At 42.2% G+C, this 20,809-nt stretch overlaps 1 protein-coding gene across 2 annotated transcripts in view; it reads left to right on the plus strand.

Moving 5' to 3' along the window:
- lrrk2 (leucine-rich repeat kinase 2) overlaps positions 1–20,809 on the plus strand; it is a 44,049-nt gene that overhangs the window by 4,066 nt on the left and 19,174 nt on the right. For both annotated transcript variants that reach the window (XR_009768652.1, XM_061678355.1), the window contains exons 4-28: positions 585–673; positions 1,503–1,640; positions 2,693–2,827; positions 6,677–6,808; positions 8,001–8,120; positions 8,221–8,387; positions 8,456–8,535; positions 8,691–8,797; positions 9,013–9,267; positions 9,352–9,479; positions 10,994–11,138; positions 11,207–11,346; positions 11,661–11,792; positions 11,881–12,051; positions 12,222–12,486; positions 13,011–13,196; positions 13,257–13,369; positions 14,867–14,930; positions 15,016–15,215; positions 16,175–16,425; positions 16,505–16,656; positions 16,732–16,825; positions 17,875–18,061; positions 18,141–18,322; positions 19,911–20,140. Coding sequence is in view for 1 of the 2 variants with exons in the window: in XM_061678355.1 (XP_061534339.1) it covers positions 585–673; positions 1,503–1,640; positions 2,693–2,827; positions 6,677–6,808; positions 8,001–8,120; positions 8,221–8,387; positions 8,456–8,535; positions 8,691–8,797; positions 9,013–9,267; positions 9,352–9,479; positions 10,994–11,138; positions 11,207–11,346; positions 11,661–11,792; positions 11,881–12,051; positions 12,222–12,486; positions 13,011–13,196; positions 13,257–13,369; positions 14,867–14,930; positions 15,016–15,215; positions 16,175–16,425; positions 16,505–16,656; positions 16,732–16,825; positions 17,875–18,061; positions 18,141–18,322; positions 19,911–20,140 (3,863 nt within the window). In the remaining variant the exon portion in view is untranslated. The remainder of the gene's footprint in view (positions 1–584; positions 674–1,502; positions 1,641–2,692; positions 2,828–6,676; positions 6,809–8,000; positions 8,121–8,220; positions 8,388–8,455; positions 8,536–8,690; positions 8,798–9,012; positions 9,268–9,351; positions 9,480–10,993; positions 11,139–11,206; positions 11,347–11,660; positions 11,793–11,880; positions 12,052–12,221; positions 12,487–13,010; positions 13,197–13,256; positions 13,370–14,866; positions 14,931–15,015; positions 15,216–16,174; positions 16,426–16,504; positions 16,657–16,731; positions 16,826–17,874; positions 18,062–18,140; positions 18,323–19,910; positions 20,141–20,809) is intronic.

The raw sequence follows: 20,809 nt of genomic DNA on the forward strand, positions 1-20,809 counted from the left end.
TCACGTAACCTACGAAATAATGTAGAAATAAATTGTTACGAGAAGAACTTGCCTTTTAGGTACGTTGACTTTTTGTTGTTGTACCCTTTTATTTAGTAACTCTCTGATTTGGGCATTCAATTATAATTTCTTTAACAATTTTTTTTAAATATGCTATAAAAGACAACAACTAAAAAAAACAATCCGTGGGCCACAATTAGCTCCAGGTTTGCACCTTGGACACCTGTGTTGTATCTTTATACGGGTTGTCCATTGAAAGGGAGTGGCACGCAGTAAAAATGCAATTCATTCCTGGAAACTGCCTCTGTTGCTGACAAATCTGTTAGGCGAAGACTGAAAATATGCAGTTAGGTGTTGTTATTATAACAGCAGAAACCTTTCACAGCCCTTTTCCTCTGACAGTGTCTCACTTCCCCACTGACAAGCCGCTGTCAAACATTTTCAGACATTCCAAAAGTGCGCTCACAGGTTGTGAGGCCATGAATGCTGTCAGATTGCCCAGTCTTAACTGTGTGTGTGTGTGTATGTGTGTGTGTGTGTGTGTGTGCGTGCGCGCGTGCGTGGGTGCATGTATTTGCATGCAGGCAGATCCTGAGGGTTCTGTCGCAGTACCACGCAGACAGCCGGGTTACTATGGTCGTGCTCCGAGCCCTGGCCCTCCTTCTGCGGTCAGGTACTTTCCAGCAGCTGTGATACCGGTGGTGTTTTTTTCATTACATTAGGGTGAAGCATGGCGGCGAAGCGTGATGACTTGCCATTGGTTCAGTGGAGCACACCAGAAGTTTTGGAAAATTCAGCCCCTGAAATCATTTTCACTTGGTAGCTTGAAATTTGGTAGACATGTCTATCATGAGTAGCCCTACAAAAACATCTCCAGTAGTTATGCCTGAAAACACATGGGAAGTCTGCCGTTTTGGTTTGACATGGCCATTTCCAGACATCCTTCAAAAGATATGGCCCTTGATTTTTTTGGGTCGATTGCTACCAAATTTGAAGCATGCATACTTGGCAGATCATTGTGTGTGGGCGCAGCACAGGGGCAAAATTTGATGACTCACCATAAGACACTAAACTATGGTGGGAATCTTGAGTGACTATACTGCCTAGGATTTAAAAAAAAAAAAAAAAAGATGATGTGGGGGAATTAATGATATGAATGATTAAAGATAATGCATTTCATCAAACTGGCGTCTCATGCTGTTTATACTAACGTTGTATTGCATATATTTATCATATCGTGATTAATGTTTCCCATTCGGCATCCATTGCAGCTTGGTCAACCTGAAAGGGGGATTCCTACATCTGTGATCCCTTGTAAAAGTTAAATCTGTTTTCCTAAATTGATTCTCGAGGAGTTTTTCCTTCCCCAGTTTGAGGGTGGATCTCTCTGAACTGTGGGCTTGTTAAGCTCTTTGACACAGTTTTGTGATTCTGGGTGATATAAATAAACTTGACTTGTTGGAGAGCGCGTGACATCATTGTGACTTCTTTCTCTCATGCAGACGCCATCGCCCTGCTGCTACTGGAGGACGAAGAGGAGGACGTGTTCGGCCTGGCGGTGCAGGCCATGAAGGCTTTCCCCTTCAGCGAGGAGGTGCAGCTCCAAGGCTGCCGAGCTCTGCAAGCGCTCCTTTGTCGAGGTGAGCCGGAAGTGATTGGTTGTGCTCACTACGTGCAACAAAATATTGTTATCCATTTTCTGCCAAGACTGTAAAACTTAGCAACCAGATAAAATATGTTTTGGAACTCATAGCAGCGTCAAGAATGAAGCCGACCGTCAGTACGTTGTATTAATTAACCAAGTGTTGACAACCTTGGAATGAAAATGTCACATTTTATGCAGATAAATGGCAATAAATAATCTTCTGATTCTTCTTCAAATGTGTTTTTGCTGTTATAATGTCTTATACAATGTAATATTAATAATTTCCTATACGATATCCACAAGCTAGAGGACAATTGTTACTTTAAAAACAAAAACAAAAAAAAATATATATATATTTTTTGACAAACTTGGAATTTGATCGTTATGCTTTAAGTAGATTGGCAATCAGCTTTTTTGTGTCTCACACAATGCAATTTCCACAAGCTAGTAGACAATCATTACAATCAGCATTTTTTTGCTAGAAATGTCACACAGTTAAAAAAAAATCCACATGATGGTGAACCGTCATTATACTTTACATTTTAAGCAGATAATTGGCGACAAAATGCTGTGTGTCGTGGTTTTTATTATTATTATTTTATTATTATATATACCTCAAACAAACAATTTTCACAAGCTCGTGAAAGCTTGTGAAACAGTCGGTACATTGTTTTAATGAGCTGTCAACAACCTGTGCATGTGAACATTACGTTTTAAGCAGATGATAGACATTAAACCGTCTGATGTGTTTAAGTGTAGTTTTAGATGTCACAAATGAGCTTTCCACGAGTTAGCTGACCGTTGTCACTTTGTTTTAACCAACCAAATGTTAAAATAACAAATAAGTAGTTGTTTCGGTTGACTTTTTACACACGACGTAGCAGAATTAGTCGTTTTTTTGGACACATCACTGTTTTTACTATTATTATTATGGAAATACTATGAGGTAAAAAAGTATATTTTGTATTCAATTATTTTTTTTCTTTATTTAATGCATCAAAGCTGTTTTTTTTCTTCTTTCAATGCAAATCTGTTGTGCTGGTATAGTGAGTGACGAGCACCTGGTAGAGTTTGTGGAGAACCAGGACCATTTGGTGGTTCTCGGCGCTCTGCATGGGTTCCCAGACAACCCAGAGGTGCTGCTGCAGGCCATGAAGGTTGTCCTCCCTCTGTCTGGACCCAGTAAGACCCTCCTGCCTCGTTATCACCACTATAGCATTAATACACAGATTGTATAATTTGTACAGGGAGTCTGTCTGTCTGTCAGATTGTCTGTTTGTGTGAAGTTGCAAAACCTTGCCCCATCTGGCATCTGTAAAGATAGTCTACCTGGGATTGGCTCACAGTCAACCACCTAGCAAACAAAACATCAAAGGCAAACACTTACAGTTTTGCTTAACCTTGCATACATAAACCTGAAGTTTGGTCGCAAAATGGAAGGACCTACACACTTAAATGGAGGACGGAGGTAGAAAAGTTGCTTGCGGTTAACCAGTGGTTAGCATAGCGTATCAGTCTGACTTGACTGCCGTCTGCATCAGAAGAACATGCTGACATGCCAGGCACACTATTGACAGTGTTTACCGCTGCCTTACGTTGATGCTTAAGCAGTCCCATCCTCATGCTAATGCGACTTGAGCACATCAATACATCATCGATGAAGCACAATACACAAAAAGTAAAACTGACAAACACATTTACTTATTTATTTATTGGGCGGGGTGGGGTCGGCTGGGCGCGGGTGGCATTGGGTCTCTGCGGCCTCCTCCATGTGGCCAGTTTTCGGCACGCCTCGGTGGGGCCGGACTAGGACTATATAATGATTTACTTTCATCTTGTCCACAGCTAGTGGTTTGTCTTTTGTTATCTTCTTTTCTCACTCCCCTCTAGAAAGCTTGTTCTGTTCGACTGATCGACTTTGATTCTCAATAAATATCCATCAAAATACTAAGAAACCACAGCAGCTGCTTAAAAAGTCCACTGTGACACAGTAAAACTGTTCCGGCATAAAAGGGATACAGATCCACCTTTCTGGTTGACCTAACAGCCGAACAGGCTGAAAAAAAGAAAGAAGGAAATTTCCACTGGTATACTTACTGAAGCACCCTTTCAAAAGGGAAATTCCTACGTGACATGAGCTAATTGCGGCTCCATCAGACTTAATTGTGCGGTTTAATGAAAATGCTTGAGGCTTAATTATGCTTTCCGTGTGTCATTAAAAAAAAAAAAAAAAGACATAGCGATGTCTGCGCAATTGTTTTCAACACAGGTCCGTTGGCAGTGAGTCTCTGTGTTATACCTGACACTTCCTTTACACACTGGCCGCATCCTGCCTCTGTTACTAGACCCGGTTGCTAATCCAAATGCTACTGCTATTTGAGCACATCTGTACTCGCCAGAAAAAAATTGAGGTTTTCGTCTTGGTTGAAGTATGTTTTATGTACAATCAGAGGAATCCAGAGGCGTGTGTATAGTAATAGCCTTGTTAGCGAGCTTCTCTGTTAATAACTCTCCTGCCTCCGCTCTTATAATGTATTCCATGGAAAAATTATTCCCACAAGATCGAAAGAGTGGGGTAAAATTCCATGTGTGAAATGCATGTCTCTGCTGATGAACTGCAGGCACGTATTTAGCCTCCACACAAATGCGATTAATTGTCCACTGGCAACAAACGTGTGTGACGATTACGACCTACCCAGAGCAGGGAAGTACCCCCGCCGATTGTGTGTTCGCAGTAATTCCGTAATGATATTTTCCCACTAGCTTTCTAAGAAGGGGCAAAGGACAACTTGGAAGTGTTCTCCAGGAAGTCGGTCATATGATGATGATAATATACATGGAAAATCTTGAACTCCTACAAGGGCACAATCAACTCTGTGTACATTATTTTCACCATTTGCAAATTGAATTTGCGGATTGGGACCATTGTCTCTATCCATTAAATATGAAATCTCACTATGAAACACTAAACTGCAAAACTTTTGTAATCCTATCCTAGACTCTAGAATAACTGCTTCCAATTGGTGCTCACTTGGGCAAATTCCCTAGGTGGATTTCGTCAAAACCCTGGAATTTGCCCAAAATGTCTGCTTCGAATCAAAATGTCCAACTTCCTTTTCAATTTCAGGTATATGCCCTTGACACCTTTTTTGTCCATCCTGTCATAATAGACATCTCTACCCAAATTTGCTTCGATCAAACTGATATTTTTTCTAACTTTAAAGGGGTGCGACTGTGTGCGAAATGGCTACTTCATAACAAAAGTGTCCCACTTCCTGCCCAATTTCGGGCATGGGTCCTTGAGACTTTTTTGTCCTATTATGATAGATTTGTCCGCCCAATTTCGTGTACCAGTAAATTAGTACAACTAGGTGTTATTGTGTTTCCCAACATTTACTGTGTAAAACAGTGGTTCTCAACTTTGTTGGAGTTACTGAACCCCACAAGTTTCATCCGCGCATTCACGGAACTCTTCTTAATTGGAAAATAAAATATGGTTTATTTCAAATTCAAAACCGGTATATATTTGTGCACAGAATGAACCACGCATCATTTGCACACAAAATCAGTGTTCCAAGAATAAAACGTACCAAAAATGAATTTCACACAACAAACAAAATCATAATTCAGTTCAATGAAAAGTTACTGTAAATTAATGTTGATTTTGTTGTTGCCTTTTACCTTGGCAAGTACCACTTTCATTTCACAAAAAAGGCAGTTCCTTTTTTTTTTTTTTTTTTTTTGTACTTCTACAATCCTCAAGAAGGATTGTTCGCCAAGATATGTCTGGTATCTTAAATAGCTGGCTTGTTTGACCTGCGTGCCTTCAGCGACGCTATGCTAGTAGGGGCAAAGTGTCAGCGCATTCCTTGTTTGTGAATGGCATGAAAATCAAAACAACAATGATGCCTGCACATTGTGCTGCATTTGGTTGCACACAACGCCATACAATCACTACAAGGGAACTGGGAATAACCTTTCATATTTAGCAAGGTTTTTTTGGTTCTTTTATTCAAATGTTCTGTATTAATAGTACATGGCTTGATGGTGACAGAAAAAATGTGGCCCTTTAATGGTCCTGTCCTATCAGATTTCTTTTTATTTTTTTACAAGCTTTGATGTCCTTTTATTGGGTTGGCAAGTTAATTTGGGTTGAAAATACCCAGAAAGTCCATTTTTAAGCCAGCGGCCGGGCTAACCATTCATAGCGACCTCGTGTTCATTTCACTCAATGCGGGAGGGGGGGGTTGTCTTGCAATCATCATCAAGCAGAATTCACCTAGCATTGGATTTTTTCACCCACTACTCACAGCGCCACAGAGTGACGTAAAAGAGAGGAGGCTATTTTTAGAGGGTCCCAATCTATCACAATGTAACTGCTGGCCAGCTTGCGGTGTTCATCTCACGCCCACATTTTACAGTGACCGCAGTTACATTCATCCATCCACCCATCCATTTTCTGAGCCTTTTCTGAACTTACTTTATGAAGCCATCGTCCACAAAATGGGCCTGAAGACAGCACAATTCTGTTTCCGAATCCTTAGGGGTTTCTCCACATATAAATTTAAGTCCTTTATTCTTCATCTCCTCTGAGTTTGCCAGGTGACGCAAAGTTTAAGCTTTGGACAAGATGCAGCCGCGTTATCAAGCAGCAATTTTTACCGGGTGGGCGTGTGGCAATCACAAAGTGGGCAGGTACTTGAATAATGAGTTAACGTTTGACGGCACATATACGCAGAAATCTTATCCGTTCGTTTTGCAAGCCTTATGCATTTGTCATTTGCATTTAAGTGACAAACCGCAAAGATGTCAAACATAAACCAGATCACCGACTCATTTTGACCTAAGTTATGCATAAAACAGTTGAAAAAATGGATTCTGATGGCATGGGACCTTTAATTAACATATTTACATTGTTTGCTATGGGGGAAAAACTTGAAATGACTTATAGGTCAACTAGCCTCACTGTGTTCATTGCCTTCCACTAAAATCATGTAATAGTATCGTAAATTAAAGTAATACTTCTTACAGGCAGTAACGTGGAGATGTTGATGTCCGGCAGCGTTCGCTGCTATAGCGTGCTCATCTCGGCCATGGACACTTTCCCACAGGATGAGGAGCTTCAGGAGACGGCGTGTCGCCTGTTCCGGAGGTTCACATCAGGTCAGAGGAATGATGATAATGATAATGATTATGATAATAATACAGATAAAGCATATCCATCACACATGCCATGCTAAATAAAACAAATTAGATGCAGTTCTGATGTACAGTGAAATCCGTTTATCGGAGGGGATACGATTACGTTCCAGACCTACCCACAACATGTCAAAATCCACAATTTAGAGAGACCATGTAAAATAACTGCGATAAAGAGAGACGATATATATATTTTTAATAGTTTCACCCCTCTCACAAGCTGTAGTCACATTGAAACCTACCTTAAAACACATTGTAAATGTATTCTAACACAAACATTTACAGGTTTAACAGAAAAATCTGTGATAGAGCCGCGATGAGCCAATTTAGCGCGGATTACTGTATAATGTTCCAGGAAATAACCAAAGTTAAGTAACCAAGTATATAACTGAAAAGTAACTTTTATCAGGAAGTAAGTTGCACCTAGATGTAAGGTGAGATAACAAGTATCCTGCAAAGTAACCAATAAATTGTAGAGAAAAGAAGCTTGATTTGAAAAGTAACTACAGGTAGAAAGTGGTTACTTTCTACCTGAAGTTACTTTTCTTCCTGGAGTAGCTTGTGTCAGGAATTAACTTAACGTGACGTAGGAACACAAGTAAGCTCAAAGTAAATCATGCCGAGAAGTTATTTGGGATAAACAGTAGCCTAAGAATTAAAGGAGGTAAAAGAGGTAACTTCTACCCACAAGTAACTTTAAAGTAAAAATGAACTTGAGGTAGGAAGTAACCTACAAGTACTTGTACCAGGCAGTAACTTGTAAGACGTAACCTAGGAAGTAATGTACAAGCAACTTGGACTAGGCAGTAACTTGCACCTTGAAGTAACTTGAAGTCAAACGTAAGAATTAAAGAAGAAATAAACACGACTAAAAATCCACTAGGTTATTTTTTTATTTTTTTTGTGGGCGGGCAGGGGCGGGGTTGGAGTGTGTGTGTGTAACTGAATGACTTGCAGTAATATCACTGTTGAACAAGAAGATCAACTATGGAGGCTTCTGTGTTTGGTTTCCGTCAATTGTGATAACATTGTGACAAACATACACGGCAGTTGATGATAAGGCAGGTCAATGTGATTGATCTGTGTGCTTGTGTGTATGTGTGCGATCATGTGTTTGTATGCGTGTGTCTCTGTGAATGTATGTGTGGTCACTCAGAGAGCTACTACAACATCCTGGTGTTGAACGGCGTGGCCCGGGTGGCGTTAAGGGCTTGTCAGACATTCCCCCGGAACGCCACGTTACAGGCCACCGCCCTCTCTTGCCTGGCAGACCTCAGTGAGGATAGAAGCACGCGCGTACTCACACACACAGACACACAGACACAAACACACACACGCCCATGATCATGATGATGATGTGACGACGTGCTCCATAGCGTCCAGCATGGTGCAGAGCAGAGCGGCGGCCGAGCAGGGCTTGGAGGACGGTGAGGCGGAGGAAAACCGGGGTGGCGGCTCAGAGCAGGTGGAGAACTTGGACCTGGGCTGGATGGAGGCCTGCTGCAGAGCGTTGGATCTCCACGCCGCAGAACCATGCGTTCAGGTTGGGCCCCCAGGAGGTTCACCTAAGACAATGAATCAAATGTAAAGAAATCCAATGAACCCTTGCAGGAAGCTGCATGCTGGGCCATTCACAGTCTGTTGGTGCACGGAGCTGGAAGGAGTCATCCAGAAGAGGAGCAGGATGATCGGTATTCTACATCAATGTTACATACACTACATGGACCAAAGTATTTATTTTATTTTATTAATTTATTGATTAAGAGGTGTCTCCTAATACGTTTGCTAGTATAATGTACTATTAGTTTATAAATATTTTTGGTCCAAACTGTGTGTCTCTTTTTAGGACTCCTGTTCACAGACAGCTGATGGCGGCCATGTTGCTTCACTCCTCCTCGCCCCGCGTCTTCGAGGCCGCCACCAGTGCCATCGCCACGCTGGTCACGCAAAATCGTGAGTGAGCCAGGGCTCCCTGGCTGCACACGTGCACGCCAACACACACATAAAGTATAGAAAAACACAAACACAAATATAACCCGATACAGTATGTATGTATTACATACAACGTATTTTTATTTGAATCATTCATTGTTAGTCTTATTTTGTAAACATACCACTGTGTGATGCAGAAAGGATCGTTAAAGGGTTTTCTCATGTTAATGTCATAGCTAAGATGCGCTCCATGCTGCTGTCCAGTGGCCTCCACGTCAACGTTGTGGAGATGATGAAGAGGCACCCGGCCTCGGTCCAGGTATCGGTCAGCGCCTGCCACCTTCTCACCCTCCTCTTCCGGGGTAGGACAGCCGGCCTGGACGAGCTCAACATGGCTATGGGTCAGATCCTAAACGTCATGAAAGTCCACAACTTCCAGCCAGAGGTTCAGCTGGAGGCTCTGTGGGCCAGTCTGGTCTTCCTCTGTCCAGGTACGATCCGGTTGGTAGACCTGAAGCCAAAATGCTCATCCCGAGTGATTAGTCGTTACCATGTGGCGTGCTGAACATTCCCAGACCGGAGCTTACGGGAGCACGGGACCTCGGTGGCTGACCCTGACATGGTTGACGTGTCCCTAAAGGTCCTGAAGAACCAGTGTGTGGTAGAGGGAGCACATGCCGTCTACCTGGAGGTCCTCAACAGGGTACGAATGCTGCAGTGTCATGGCTGCCTGGTACAATTATATCACATTTCTTGCCACAAATGGCTGAAAACGGGGGGAAAGGATGGTGGTGCACCAGTTTCACCACAAGGGTTGTGCGAGATTCAAAAGATCAAATGTGTAATGATGGTCTGGTATTATTAATTACACATTTATAGTCAACATTGCCAAAAAACGGGGAAATTTATATGTGGGTCTTAAAGTTGATGGTGGTGTACCACTTTCACGCCAATGGGGGCTCGATCGCCCTGTTGGAGGTGCGTATAATTAAAGGTGTAATGGTGGTCTGGTATAGTGATTAAACATTTAAAGACAAAATCGCCTGAAAACGGGGGAAATTGATAAGCGGGTCACATAAAGTTGGTAAAGGGTATACAAGCCCCCTGTAGAAAGCACGCGGAATTAAAAGTGTAATGGTATAATAATAACACATTTATCGCCAAACCTGTTGGGGGAAATTGATAGGTGGAACTCATGAAGTTGATGATGGTGTCCCACTTTCACTCCAGGGGGTGCTCCAGCACCCCTTAGGAGGTGTGTGAGATTAAAGTACATTGACATGCTCGTAGAGTAATAACACATTTATGGGCAAACAGGCTGAAAACAGTGAAATTCATCGGCAGGAGACAATGTTAATAGTAGTGCACTACCCCCCTCTTGGAGGTGTGCAAGATTAAAAGCGTAATCGATGTCTGATATAGTAACACAATTTTAGGCAAAACTGTCTGAAAACAAAGAAATTGATAGGTGGGACCAGTGGCGGCTGGTCAGTAGAGGGAGCTAGGGCGCCACACCACCACTGTCAGTGGTCACCACATTACGTTTCTTGGAAACAAAAAAATACAAATAAAAATATTGGTAATAAAAAAAATGCAATCTATCCATCCATCCATTTTCCGTACCTCTTATCCTCACTAGTCGTCGGCGTGCCGGAGCCTATCCCAGCTATCTTTGGGCGAGAGGCAGAATACTCCCTGAACTGGTCGCCAGCCAATCGCAGGGCACATAGAAACAAACAACATTCGCACTCACATTCACACCTTCGGGCAATTTAGAGTCTTCAATTAACCTATCATGCTTGTTTTTGGGATGTGGGAGGAAACCGGAGTGCCAAGAGAAAACCAACGCAGGAACGGGGAGAACATGCAAACTCCACACAGGCTTTGAAATCAGAACTGTGAGGTGGATGTGCTAACCAGCTGTTCACCATGCCGCGTTGAGCAGGATAAAAGTTGTTCCGTTCATTTCTGTGGTCTGGACTCATGCATGGTCAAGGAATGAATTAAGCTCTTATCTCAAGGCTCCACTGAATAGCCAAAACTAGCTTAAAACTGTAAAATAGATAAGTGGGAGTTGATGATGGTCCACGTTTCACCCCAGGCTGTGCAAAAGTACCCTCTGGAATGTGTCCCAACACTTTCGTCCTCATAATCTTCCTATTTTCTATTGTAATCCAGACTAATGTTTTTTTTTTTCACGTGTGTCTGTTTGTGAAGTTCATCAGGTGTCCAACCATCCAGGTGTGCGGCCTGAAGGTGCTCTCCGCCCTGGCTGACTGCTCAGGTGCAGTGGACTTGCTCTGCCAACAGGGGGCCATCGACACGGTGCTCCACACGCTACAAATGTTCCCGCAGGATCGAGGTGCCCTCATAAAATTCTTGGTCCCCAGAAAAATCTAATCAATAAAAATTAAAATCAACATCCTGCAGAAATTCATTACTGGGGTCTGACCCTGCTCAGTCACCTGGTATCCAAGAAGAAGCTCTCCAGGATGATTGTTCCCGTCCTGGCCTCGGTCCTGGTGGCCTCCCTGAGCCAGCACAAGGAGGATTATGATTTACTGCTCAAGGTATCTAACATCATTTGTGGCTCAGATTTTCTCATACATCACAGGTTTTTCAATTAATTATTAGATCAGCGCCAGATCTGTTATAATAATATTAATTGCATAGTATTTATAGGCAAACGTAAACATCAACGAAAATTGAGTCAACATCAAAGAAAATGTAGTAAAGGTCAAAGACCATTTAAGTAAATATCACAATTTGGGGAAAACAACATTTAGTGCCTTTAGGAAACCTAACACATAAAGGAGTATATTTGTCAGTTTTAAAATATAACCAAAAAAAATTGTTTTTACAGGCTTTTGTTGTGTCTCTGCAGTGTTTCCAGGTGGCGCTGAGGTTGCTGGACGCCTGTTCAGGATCAGCTGTGGAGTTGCAGAGGGAAGACTTTGACCGGCAGATATTCCAACTTCTCAGAGAGTCCGATATTCCCGAGCACTGCAAGAATCCAGTATGTCAAACCACACAGGAAATTGATGAGAGACTACATTTTCACAGTGAAAAGGACGCCCATCGTGTCCCTGTATGTGCATACTCAGTTGCGTCGGTCGGCGTGCTTGGCTCTGTCCAAGATGTGCGCCAACTCGGAGCTACACTACAGTATGCTGGAGAAGGCGTGCGAGGACGGAGACACTGTCATGGCGGAGTGTCTCATTGAGCTCGGAGCCGATGTCAACAAAAAGACCAAAACGGAGTCTCTCATCTACCAGGTAGGAACACCGTTTTTTTACAGCCAGTCATCAAACTTCGTTGCCCACAAAAGACCAAACGATGAAGTCCCGTTTATACGTTGCAGACCCACCCGCTATAAGTGAAAATCTGCGATAGCGAGATCACAACTCTAACCCTGACCCTAGTTTCCACTTGGTCTGTGTTCCAGGTGTGCCAAAAGGGAGGCCCTTTAGAGCTCCTGGAGCTGCTGTTGAGCCAAGGCGCCCACGAACAGCACCTCCGCCGGGCCCTGGCCGTCAGCGTGAAACGTGGCGACGGGCCGATGGTCATCCAGCTGCTGGGCCGCCTGGGCCTGGATCTCAACAACAATGCCCTGTGCCTTGGCGGTTTCCGTCTGGGCCGTCTAGACTCCGCCTGGCTTAGCCCCCTGCTGGCCCAGAGAGGCAGGGCGCACAGTCTGCGCTACAGCAACAGTGAGGAGGGTTGAACATCTTTTTTTATCTTGATCTTTTTTTAAACAAACAGGGTGTTGGAAGCCAAAATTTGAAGTACACACGAGCTTCAGTACACCTCCGCTAGATGGCGGTGGCGAACAGCACAACGTCTGTTCGCCCAGCATCCTGTCTCTCTCTCCCAATTTGACATCAGAGCATATTGAGTTACAAGCCCAGTCACAGAATGAATTAAACTTGTCAATCAACGTACCACTGTACTTGCTCATTTTATGAGACATCTCTGAAAAGCCAATATAGCAAAGGAGAAATCTAGCGCACTTGGTTACAAAAGAAACAATATTTACCTGTGAAATCGTCTGACACATTTTAAGTAGAAAAGAAAGCGGGAGCGTCTTCCCAACTTGCGCAACACTGCTGGTCAGATAATAACAGTCTTCATGTCAGAGGTTTAGCGCTAGAGGCGGCCGAAATTAAGTGGTGGCTGATATCGCCAAATATTCCATGCAGGTAAAATCTGTGGATGTGTGCTCTTTTTCTTCAAGGTAAAGGAGCCAGCCTGGCGCGCTACATTCACTCCTTACAATGCTCCAGAACCCTGGGATGTCCTCTTAGGTCTCTGGGGGACCCCTGTCTGACGTCTGGATACATCTCTGACAAGAGCGACGACTCCAGCTTCAGCTTCCTCTCCCTGGACGAAGGGCTCTTCCTCGACGACATGGAGAGTGACGGTGAGGATGCCATTCATTCACACCAATGTGATGTGTTGTTGATCATTTTCCATTGATTAGGGAGCGATTCACTGACGTGGGCCTCCCTGAAGCCCCGCAACAACTCCACAGAGGAGCTGAGGGGTGGCTCATTCAAGAGGAACCACGAACGCCGCAGACATGCCAGCGCGGAGGTACTTGAAATATGACAGTCATCTCCCACTATATCAAGGATTTTTCTTTTTTTTGGGGGGTGTGGGGGTGTTTAGAAGATTTTTCACGTTGAAATTTGCATTTTTCGGTGCTAAATTAAACTCAGTCACTTCTGTGTTTGTTTATATTCGTCAACTAGAATCCAACCGTTTCCTGCCACTAAATGTATATTCACCAAGTAGGTTTTTCAGTGGGTAGGTGTAAGAGGGTGTCTCACCCAGCTTGTCTGTCAAATTCAGGTTTATAAACCACCGTAATGACTAACAGATCCCTGTAGGTGGAAGGATTGCATCGCTTTGGATATGAGATCAGCACAGCTTTTGAGTAGAAAATAAAGATTAGGCGATGAATCTCGGCTTGTCACGTTGATTATGAGGGAGAGAAATGCCAGCAGTTTAGAAGTTGGACAAGTTTAGCCATCTGACACTCGAACAGAGTATATATATCTATATGTATATATAAACAGTATGCGTCACGGGAGGTAGTAAAAAGTATGTGTGCGATTCACTGACAGTGAGAAAAGATGATGCACTTTCTGAAGTAAATGACAAACACTGCAAAAAAGCCACTGACCTTCAACTTGAGCCATGCGGTGAGTTAGAGTCGCTCACGGCGCATTCCATAGATGTATATCTGTAAATCTATTCTTATCTATTTTGCCATCAAAAGCCGTTTTCCAGTCTTGTTTTTGTTACTTTATAGTTTGAGGTGTCAAAAAAGCAAAAATAATATTAGTGTCAAAGTCACTGGTCTGCTTGACATGTTTCTTTTTATAAAAATCCCATTTTCTCTGCTTTTTGATCATCAAGCAGTCTTTTTGGTGAAACCAACCCATGTTCTACTACTGATTACTAAAGAACAGAAAAAGCTAGAAACCAACTTTTTTTTCTGTTGTAAGGAGAGAGTCTGCGCTTTTCCTTTGGTAGGTTTGCTGCTTACATTGTCACAGAATATTATATGGGTCTTGAAAGATCAGTCAAACTGCTCTCTAACGACTGACAATATCGGGAAATCTACTTTGAAAACGGCTGGCAGTGACTGAGTTAATAATCAAATGTATTGTACTTTTTGTACAATTTTTATTGTGTGGAAATATGTTTGCAATGTGTTTAAAAAAAAAAAAACGTGTTTGGATAATTTTTGAATGTGAGTAGTGCATGCGATATGGGTATTTTAAGGCTTAAGCTATACAAAATGTTTTTATTTTTCATTCCATTATTATTACATACATATTTTCAATGCATTTTTATACTCAGAATTGTTTTCATTGTGTTAAAAAGATGGGTCAAATGTGTTTAAAGTCTGTGGGAGTGGTATTGTAAGGTTTAAATTGTATTTTAAAAAACAGATTTTTATATGACTTCTCAAACTAGCAGATTTTCATCGTGGGTGGATCTGGAGTATAACTCCCTGCATAATTTGTCTTCATAGTTTAACATTCTGACAATGTTAAACTTTTGTTTCCCCCACCCCCCCAGAGTTGTCCAATAGACAGCGAACACCATGAGCAAGCACACAGACGATATGGAAGACACCAAAAAAGTATTTGTACAGATGTTTAATCAACTAGTCACAAATGCATGCATGGTTTCAAAACGCTATTTGAATAGGATATTTTAATTTCCAGCGTTGGGGTCTCTGGAGAGCTCGTCGGCGCTTCCCAAGGAGAAGGAGAGTAGGATCCGCTTGCTGGACTTGTCGGAGAATGAGCTGGACTGCGTGTCGTGCCTGATGGACCATGGGCCGGTTCAGCAGCAGCTGGCTCACCTCCTGAGACTCGACCTGAGCCACAACGTCCTGCTGGAGTTCCCTCCTGCGCTCTGTCAGGTGCCAATAAGACTCAGTGCTCAAGCTGCTAAGATCATTTCTCGGAGTCCTTCAAAGACAAACCACACCAAAATACAATTTTGACAAAATTAGAGCTACCTATACTAGACAGACGGACAACGTTGTGAAATATTTGAGTTTTTGTCATTGCCTATGGGCGGAGTATGGCGGCAAAGTTTGGTGACTTTGATATCTGTTCTGGGTACACGACTCAAAAATGTGAGGAAGTTTCAACCACCAAAGCTATTTTTACTTAGCAACATGAACTGTGGTCGATAGACATGTGTCAACTATCATGAGTAGACCCACAATAAAGTCTCAGGAAGCCATGCTCGAAAATGACCAGGAAGTCTGCCATTTTGGTTTGAAGCAGCCAGTTGAGCGGAATCTTCCAGGAGTCCTTCAAAACGGAACTTTTCCTAGAGATTTTTGTCCGAAAATTATACGTGACATATGGGTAACTCTAAATTTGGATTTTCGTCTTTTTGAGTGGGCGGAGCATGGCAGTGAAATTTGATGACTTGTCATTGGTTCAGTAGTGCCCCCGAGAATTTGTTAATTAAAAAAAAAAAAAATTGCCCCCAAAGCTTAGCAAGAGGCAATTTAGTAGGATTCTGTATCATGAGTAAACCCACATGAAAGTCTCAAAAAGCAATGCCCGAAAACACACAGGAAGTCTGCCTATTTTGATTTGAAGCAGCCATTTTAGGCTCATTTTGGCCATTTCCAGGAGGTGCTTCAAAGACAAATGACTCCTAGAGATTTTTATCCAATTGCTATTAAATTTGAACGTCATAAAATAGACAGATGGATGACGCTAAACTACATTTGACTTGTTGTCTTTGTACATGGGTGGGGGATGTCGACGCAGTTAGATGACTTGCCATAAAATACAAACTCTTAACAATTCAGCTCTACAACTTAAGATCTTGATCAAACGTCCTGTGTCTTTGGTGCAGAGTTTAAGCAGCCTTACCCAACTGGACCTGCAGGGCAACCAACTTCAGACCCTTCCAGCACAGCTCCTGGCGCTGCCAGCGCTTGCGACTCTCAATGTGTCGCGCAACTGCATCGGCCCGCACCTCGCCTTAAACACGTCAGCCGCCTGTCCGTCACTGCGGCAGCTCAACTTGTCCTTCAACAAGCTGACCGCCTTCCCACGCCAGCTGGGCCGCGCCACCGAGCACCTGGAGGAGCTGCTCATGGAAGGGTAGGACCCTCCAGAGTGTTATGTGCTGACACACCTCTCTGATGGCGGAACGATGTTGACTCTTTGCTGCGATCTTCAGGAACAGCGTGGCCGAGCTCTGCACACCCCCGCCACACCTCCCCGAGATCAAACTGCTGGATGTAAGCAAGAATGACATGACGGACATCTTTCCCAACTTCCTGATGGGCTGCCCAAAGCTGGAGGTCTTCAACGCCTCCTCCAACAAAATAGGTGAGAGACTGGATGTGAAAACACAACATTAGGTACTCCTCTTCTGTCTTTTACGGAATTAGTTATCGCCTCCAGGTTTCCTGGCACAGCTGCCGTCAAAGCTCACCACCCTGAAACTTGCCAACAACAATTTTACTGCCGTCTCTGATGCCATACTCTGCCTACCTAAGTGAGTGTGAATGTACTGTAAATATTTTATTCATTAGTATTTTCCTTTGCAAGTTTTTCCTCTTTCATCCTATTTAAGGTCATTTATGCAAGTAGGCGCAAACGTACAGGCCATACGGGTACAAAGGAAAATGTTATCTTATTTTGTTTTTAAATGTATTTATTTTTTATGCAAACTGAGGTTAGGTGGATGTTGATGTTTAATGTATTTTAATTATGTTTTCATTCCTTATTATTTGTACCTATTTTATTTAAAATAAAAAGTAAAAATATGTTTAAAATATTATGTATAGTGTTTTATTTTTACATTTGTGTAAATTATTTTGAATTAAATTGAATTTTGAATTTATTACAATATTCAACTTCACCAAGGTGAGGGCAATGTTCAACATTATTTTAAATAATTACTTATTTTTTACATTAAAAAGATAAAAAAATGAAGTTACAATAAGCGGATTATTTTTTTTTATGTTTATCAAAAAATGCTATTGTAATTTTATTTTTTAAATAAAAAATGCAGTTTAAAATAATTACATGTACAGTATTTTTTGTTTGTTTTGACTTTTATTTTGGATTTAAAATGATGAAATACATTCTCCCCAAGGTGAGTTGAATGTGCAGCAGCATTTTATTTGATTTGTTTTACAACTTTCAGTGACATTTTTTCATGTTTAACGTTTAATTTTTTTATTTCATTTTACCTTCAAAATGTTGGGACTACAATATCCATTCCAGATTTAAAACAAATCAATTTTTTTTAATTGTTACTTAATTCCATTCTTTTATATATTTGTTGTTTGTTTTAATTATTGAATGTTTATTTCTCCTAGATTTATTTGTTTTTATTTAATTCACATTTTTTATTTTGTGATAATTATTTAATTGACATTGTCTTTATTTTTATCTTTTTAATTTACTGTTTTATCTCATTTATGTATTTGTCTTTTTTAATCATTATTATTATTATATTTTAGGTCAAAGAGTGCGAATATGCTGCAAATATCTTATTCCCTGTTGTGAAATAATTATTGTCATGCTTTTTTTCCATAGCTTGAGATCGGTGGACATGAGGACCAATCGCATCGCTGTGTTGCCGGGCCCGTCTTCGTGGGCGTCCAGCAACCTGCGCGAGCTGATGTTCAGCCACAACATCATCGCCACTCTGGATTTAAGTGGGCCCGTCCACAAGTGGACCCGACTGGAGAAGCTACACTTGAGCAACAACAAGCTCACTGAGGTGAGGTGGACATTGGACAGCTGTAGCAGCAGAACTAAAAGATCTAAAAATGACGATGTCATGTACATCGGGATGTCAGATTCCGCCGCAGGTCGGTCTGCTGGAGGGTCTCACTTCCCTGGACATGAGTCGCAATGCCGGCCTGCGCTCCTTCCCTGATGAGATGGGCAGGCTGAGCCGACTGTGGGACCTCCCGTTGGACGGACTACGACTCCAGCTGGACCTCAAACTGATCGGAAGCAAGACCAAAGACATTGTCAGGTAGGAGCTATGCTCGGATCTACTGTAGACTCAAGTATTTGGAAAGGGAGTGAAAAGTGACATTTTCAGGAGCTCTTCTTCCAGACCCAACCCATCCAAGTAGTAGTATTATTTTGTATGTTTTATGTTTACTTTTTATGTAACATGAATATTTACAATTTGATTTCTTTGTCCATTTTTTCATAAAATTATGCAACGATAATCTCCATTCTGGTTCATTCAATATACAGTATATATTTTATTTTGTTTTGAATTCATTATTTTTCTTTTTTGTTTATTATTAGGCGGCACGGTGACCAACTGGTTTGAATATCTGCCTCACAGTTCTTAAGACCGGGGTTCAAATCCCGGCCCCGCCTGTGGGCAGTTTCTCCCCGTACCTGTGTGGGTTTTCTCCGGGTACTGCGGTTTCCTCCCACATCCCAAAAAAACAAGCGTGGTAGGTTGATTGAAGACTCTAAATTGCCCATAGGTGTGAATGTGAGTCTCAATGGTTGTTTGTTTATTTGTGCCCTGCAATTGGCTGGCGACCAGTTCAGGTTATACCCTGCCTCTCACCCGAAGATAGCTGGGATTGGCTCCAGCACACCCTCGACCCTAGTGAGGATAAGCGATACAGAAAATGGATGGATAGATGCTTGTTAATATTTTTTGATCATTTGTTCAGATTTTGTATTTTTGTTTTACATTTATCAATATTATATTCGTTTTTGTTTATTATTTATTACACTTTTAATTCTTGTTACATTTTATTTTGTATATATTTTTTTAGGGTTTTAAGTGTACTTTCAATGTTTTTTTAAATTTTTTTCATTTTTATGTCTTGTCTTTTTAATGACAGATTTTTTTTTTTTTTAGGTTTTATTTTCTAAACTGTAAACCCTGGATCTCTTCCTGCCTTTTTTGCCTGTTTTATTCCTGTTTGATTTTGATTTTATTTTTTTTTCAATTTCTTGCACATAGTGTTTCTTCACATAGGTATTCACGATTTGATACGCACAAATTCACCTATTCACAGATTTATTCTTTTTTTTACCAATCCTCTACAATTATCTATCCATCCATTTTCCATATCGCTTATCCTCACTTGGGTAACGGGCGTGCTGGAGCCCATCCCAGCTATCTTCGGGCGAGAGGCGATACATGTTTTTGGGACGTGGGAGGAAACCAGAGTACCCAGAGAAAACCCACGCAGGCGCGGGGAGAATATCCAAACTCCACACAGGCGAGGCCGGATTTGAACCCGGGTCTCAGAACTGTGAGGCAGATGTGCTAACCAATTGCTCACCGTGCCGCCGTCCTTTACAATTGTTTGGTGAAAAACGCGTCTATAAACTGTTCTTGTGCTCTTTCTGAAGCATCCTACGATGCCACAAGGTGGCGCTAAAGCCTCTGTCTAATAGAAAAGTATTGCTTTAGTGCCATCCTGTGGCATCTAAAGGCAACTACATGTGTAATCCTTTTTTAGGGGTGCATCAATTACTTGCGGTTTTTACAATTTGTGGGGGATACCTGTATTTGTGGGTCCCATTACAAGTGAAAGATGGAAAGAAATCTGAATTTAAAGATGTTCTTCCTCTTGGTCCAGGTTTCTGCAGCAGCGTCTGAAGAAAGCCGTTCCATACTACCGAATGAAGCTCATCGTGGTGGGGAACGCCGGCAGCGGAAAGAGCAGCCTTGTCCAGAAGCTGATGAAGATCAAGCGTTCGCAACAGGCCTCTTCCAGGCAGATGGCTGGTGCCATTGTGGACGTACGCGACTGGACCATCAGGGAGCGGGACAAGAAGAAGATGGTGCTGAACGTCTGGGACTTCTCAGGTGGGTCTAGTGTCGTGGTGGCCGGTCAGGGCCCGCGAGGCTTTTTCTGCTGGCCCAAACACTATCAGAAGCACTGAGCTATTTTTATAACCCAAATTGTGTTATTTGTTCCATGAAATCGTATTACGTAATTTCGTCTCTCGGCTTCATTCCGTAGCGTTTCTCTTGGCTGCGTTGCTTTCAGTAAGTGTGTGTGGTGGATGTTAGGTTTTTTTGTCCCATCAAAATTGCCATGTCAATTTGATCTGACCAGTAATGGGCATTTTAAAAACATACAGTACATAATTTAATAGACTGAAAGAATCAAACAGTTGGTGTATCATGATAATTCAATGGGCATTGTGCTGCTCATTCTGATGTTTATGCCTTGGCCAGCAGAGGGCAGTATAACACATACAGATATAGAAGAAGAAGAAGAAGAAGAATCACCTTTTGTTGTCATGAAGATGCATGCATGCAAACGAAAATTGTTCTCTGCATTTAACCCATCACAGTGAACACATACACATGTTAGTGGAACACACTGGAGCAGGGGGCAGCTGAAGCGCCCGGGGAGCATTTCGGGGTATCAGTGTCTTGCTCAAGGACACCACAGTCGTGAGTCCGGGGGATGTTGGCGGATGGTCCAGTCGGGATCTTGAACCTAGGTCCCCCACGGTGGCAGGCGAT

Source organism: Phycodurus eques, chromosome 5 (genome assembly GCF_024500275.1).
Source record: "Phycodurus eques isolate BA_2022a chromosome 5, UOR_Pequ_1.1, whole genome shotgun sequence".
NCBI classification, from domain to species: Eukaryota; Metazoa; Chordata; class Actinopteri; order Syngnathiformes; family Syngnathidae; genus Phycodurus; species Phycodurus eques.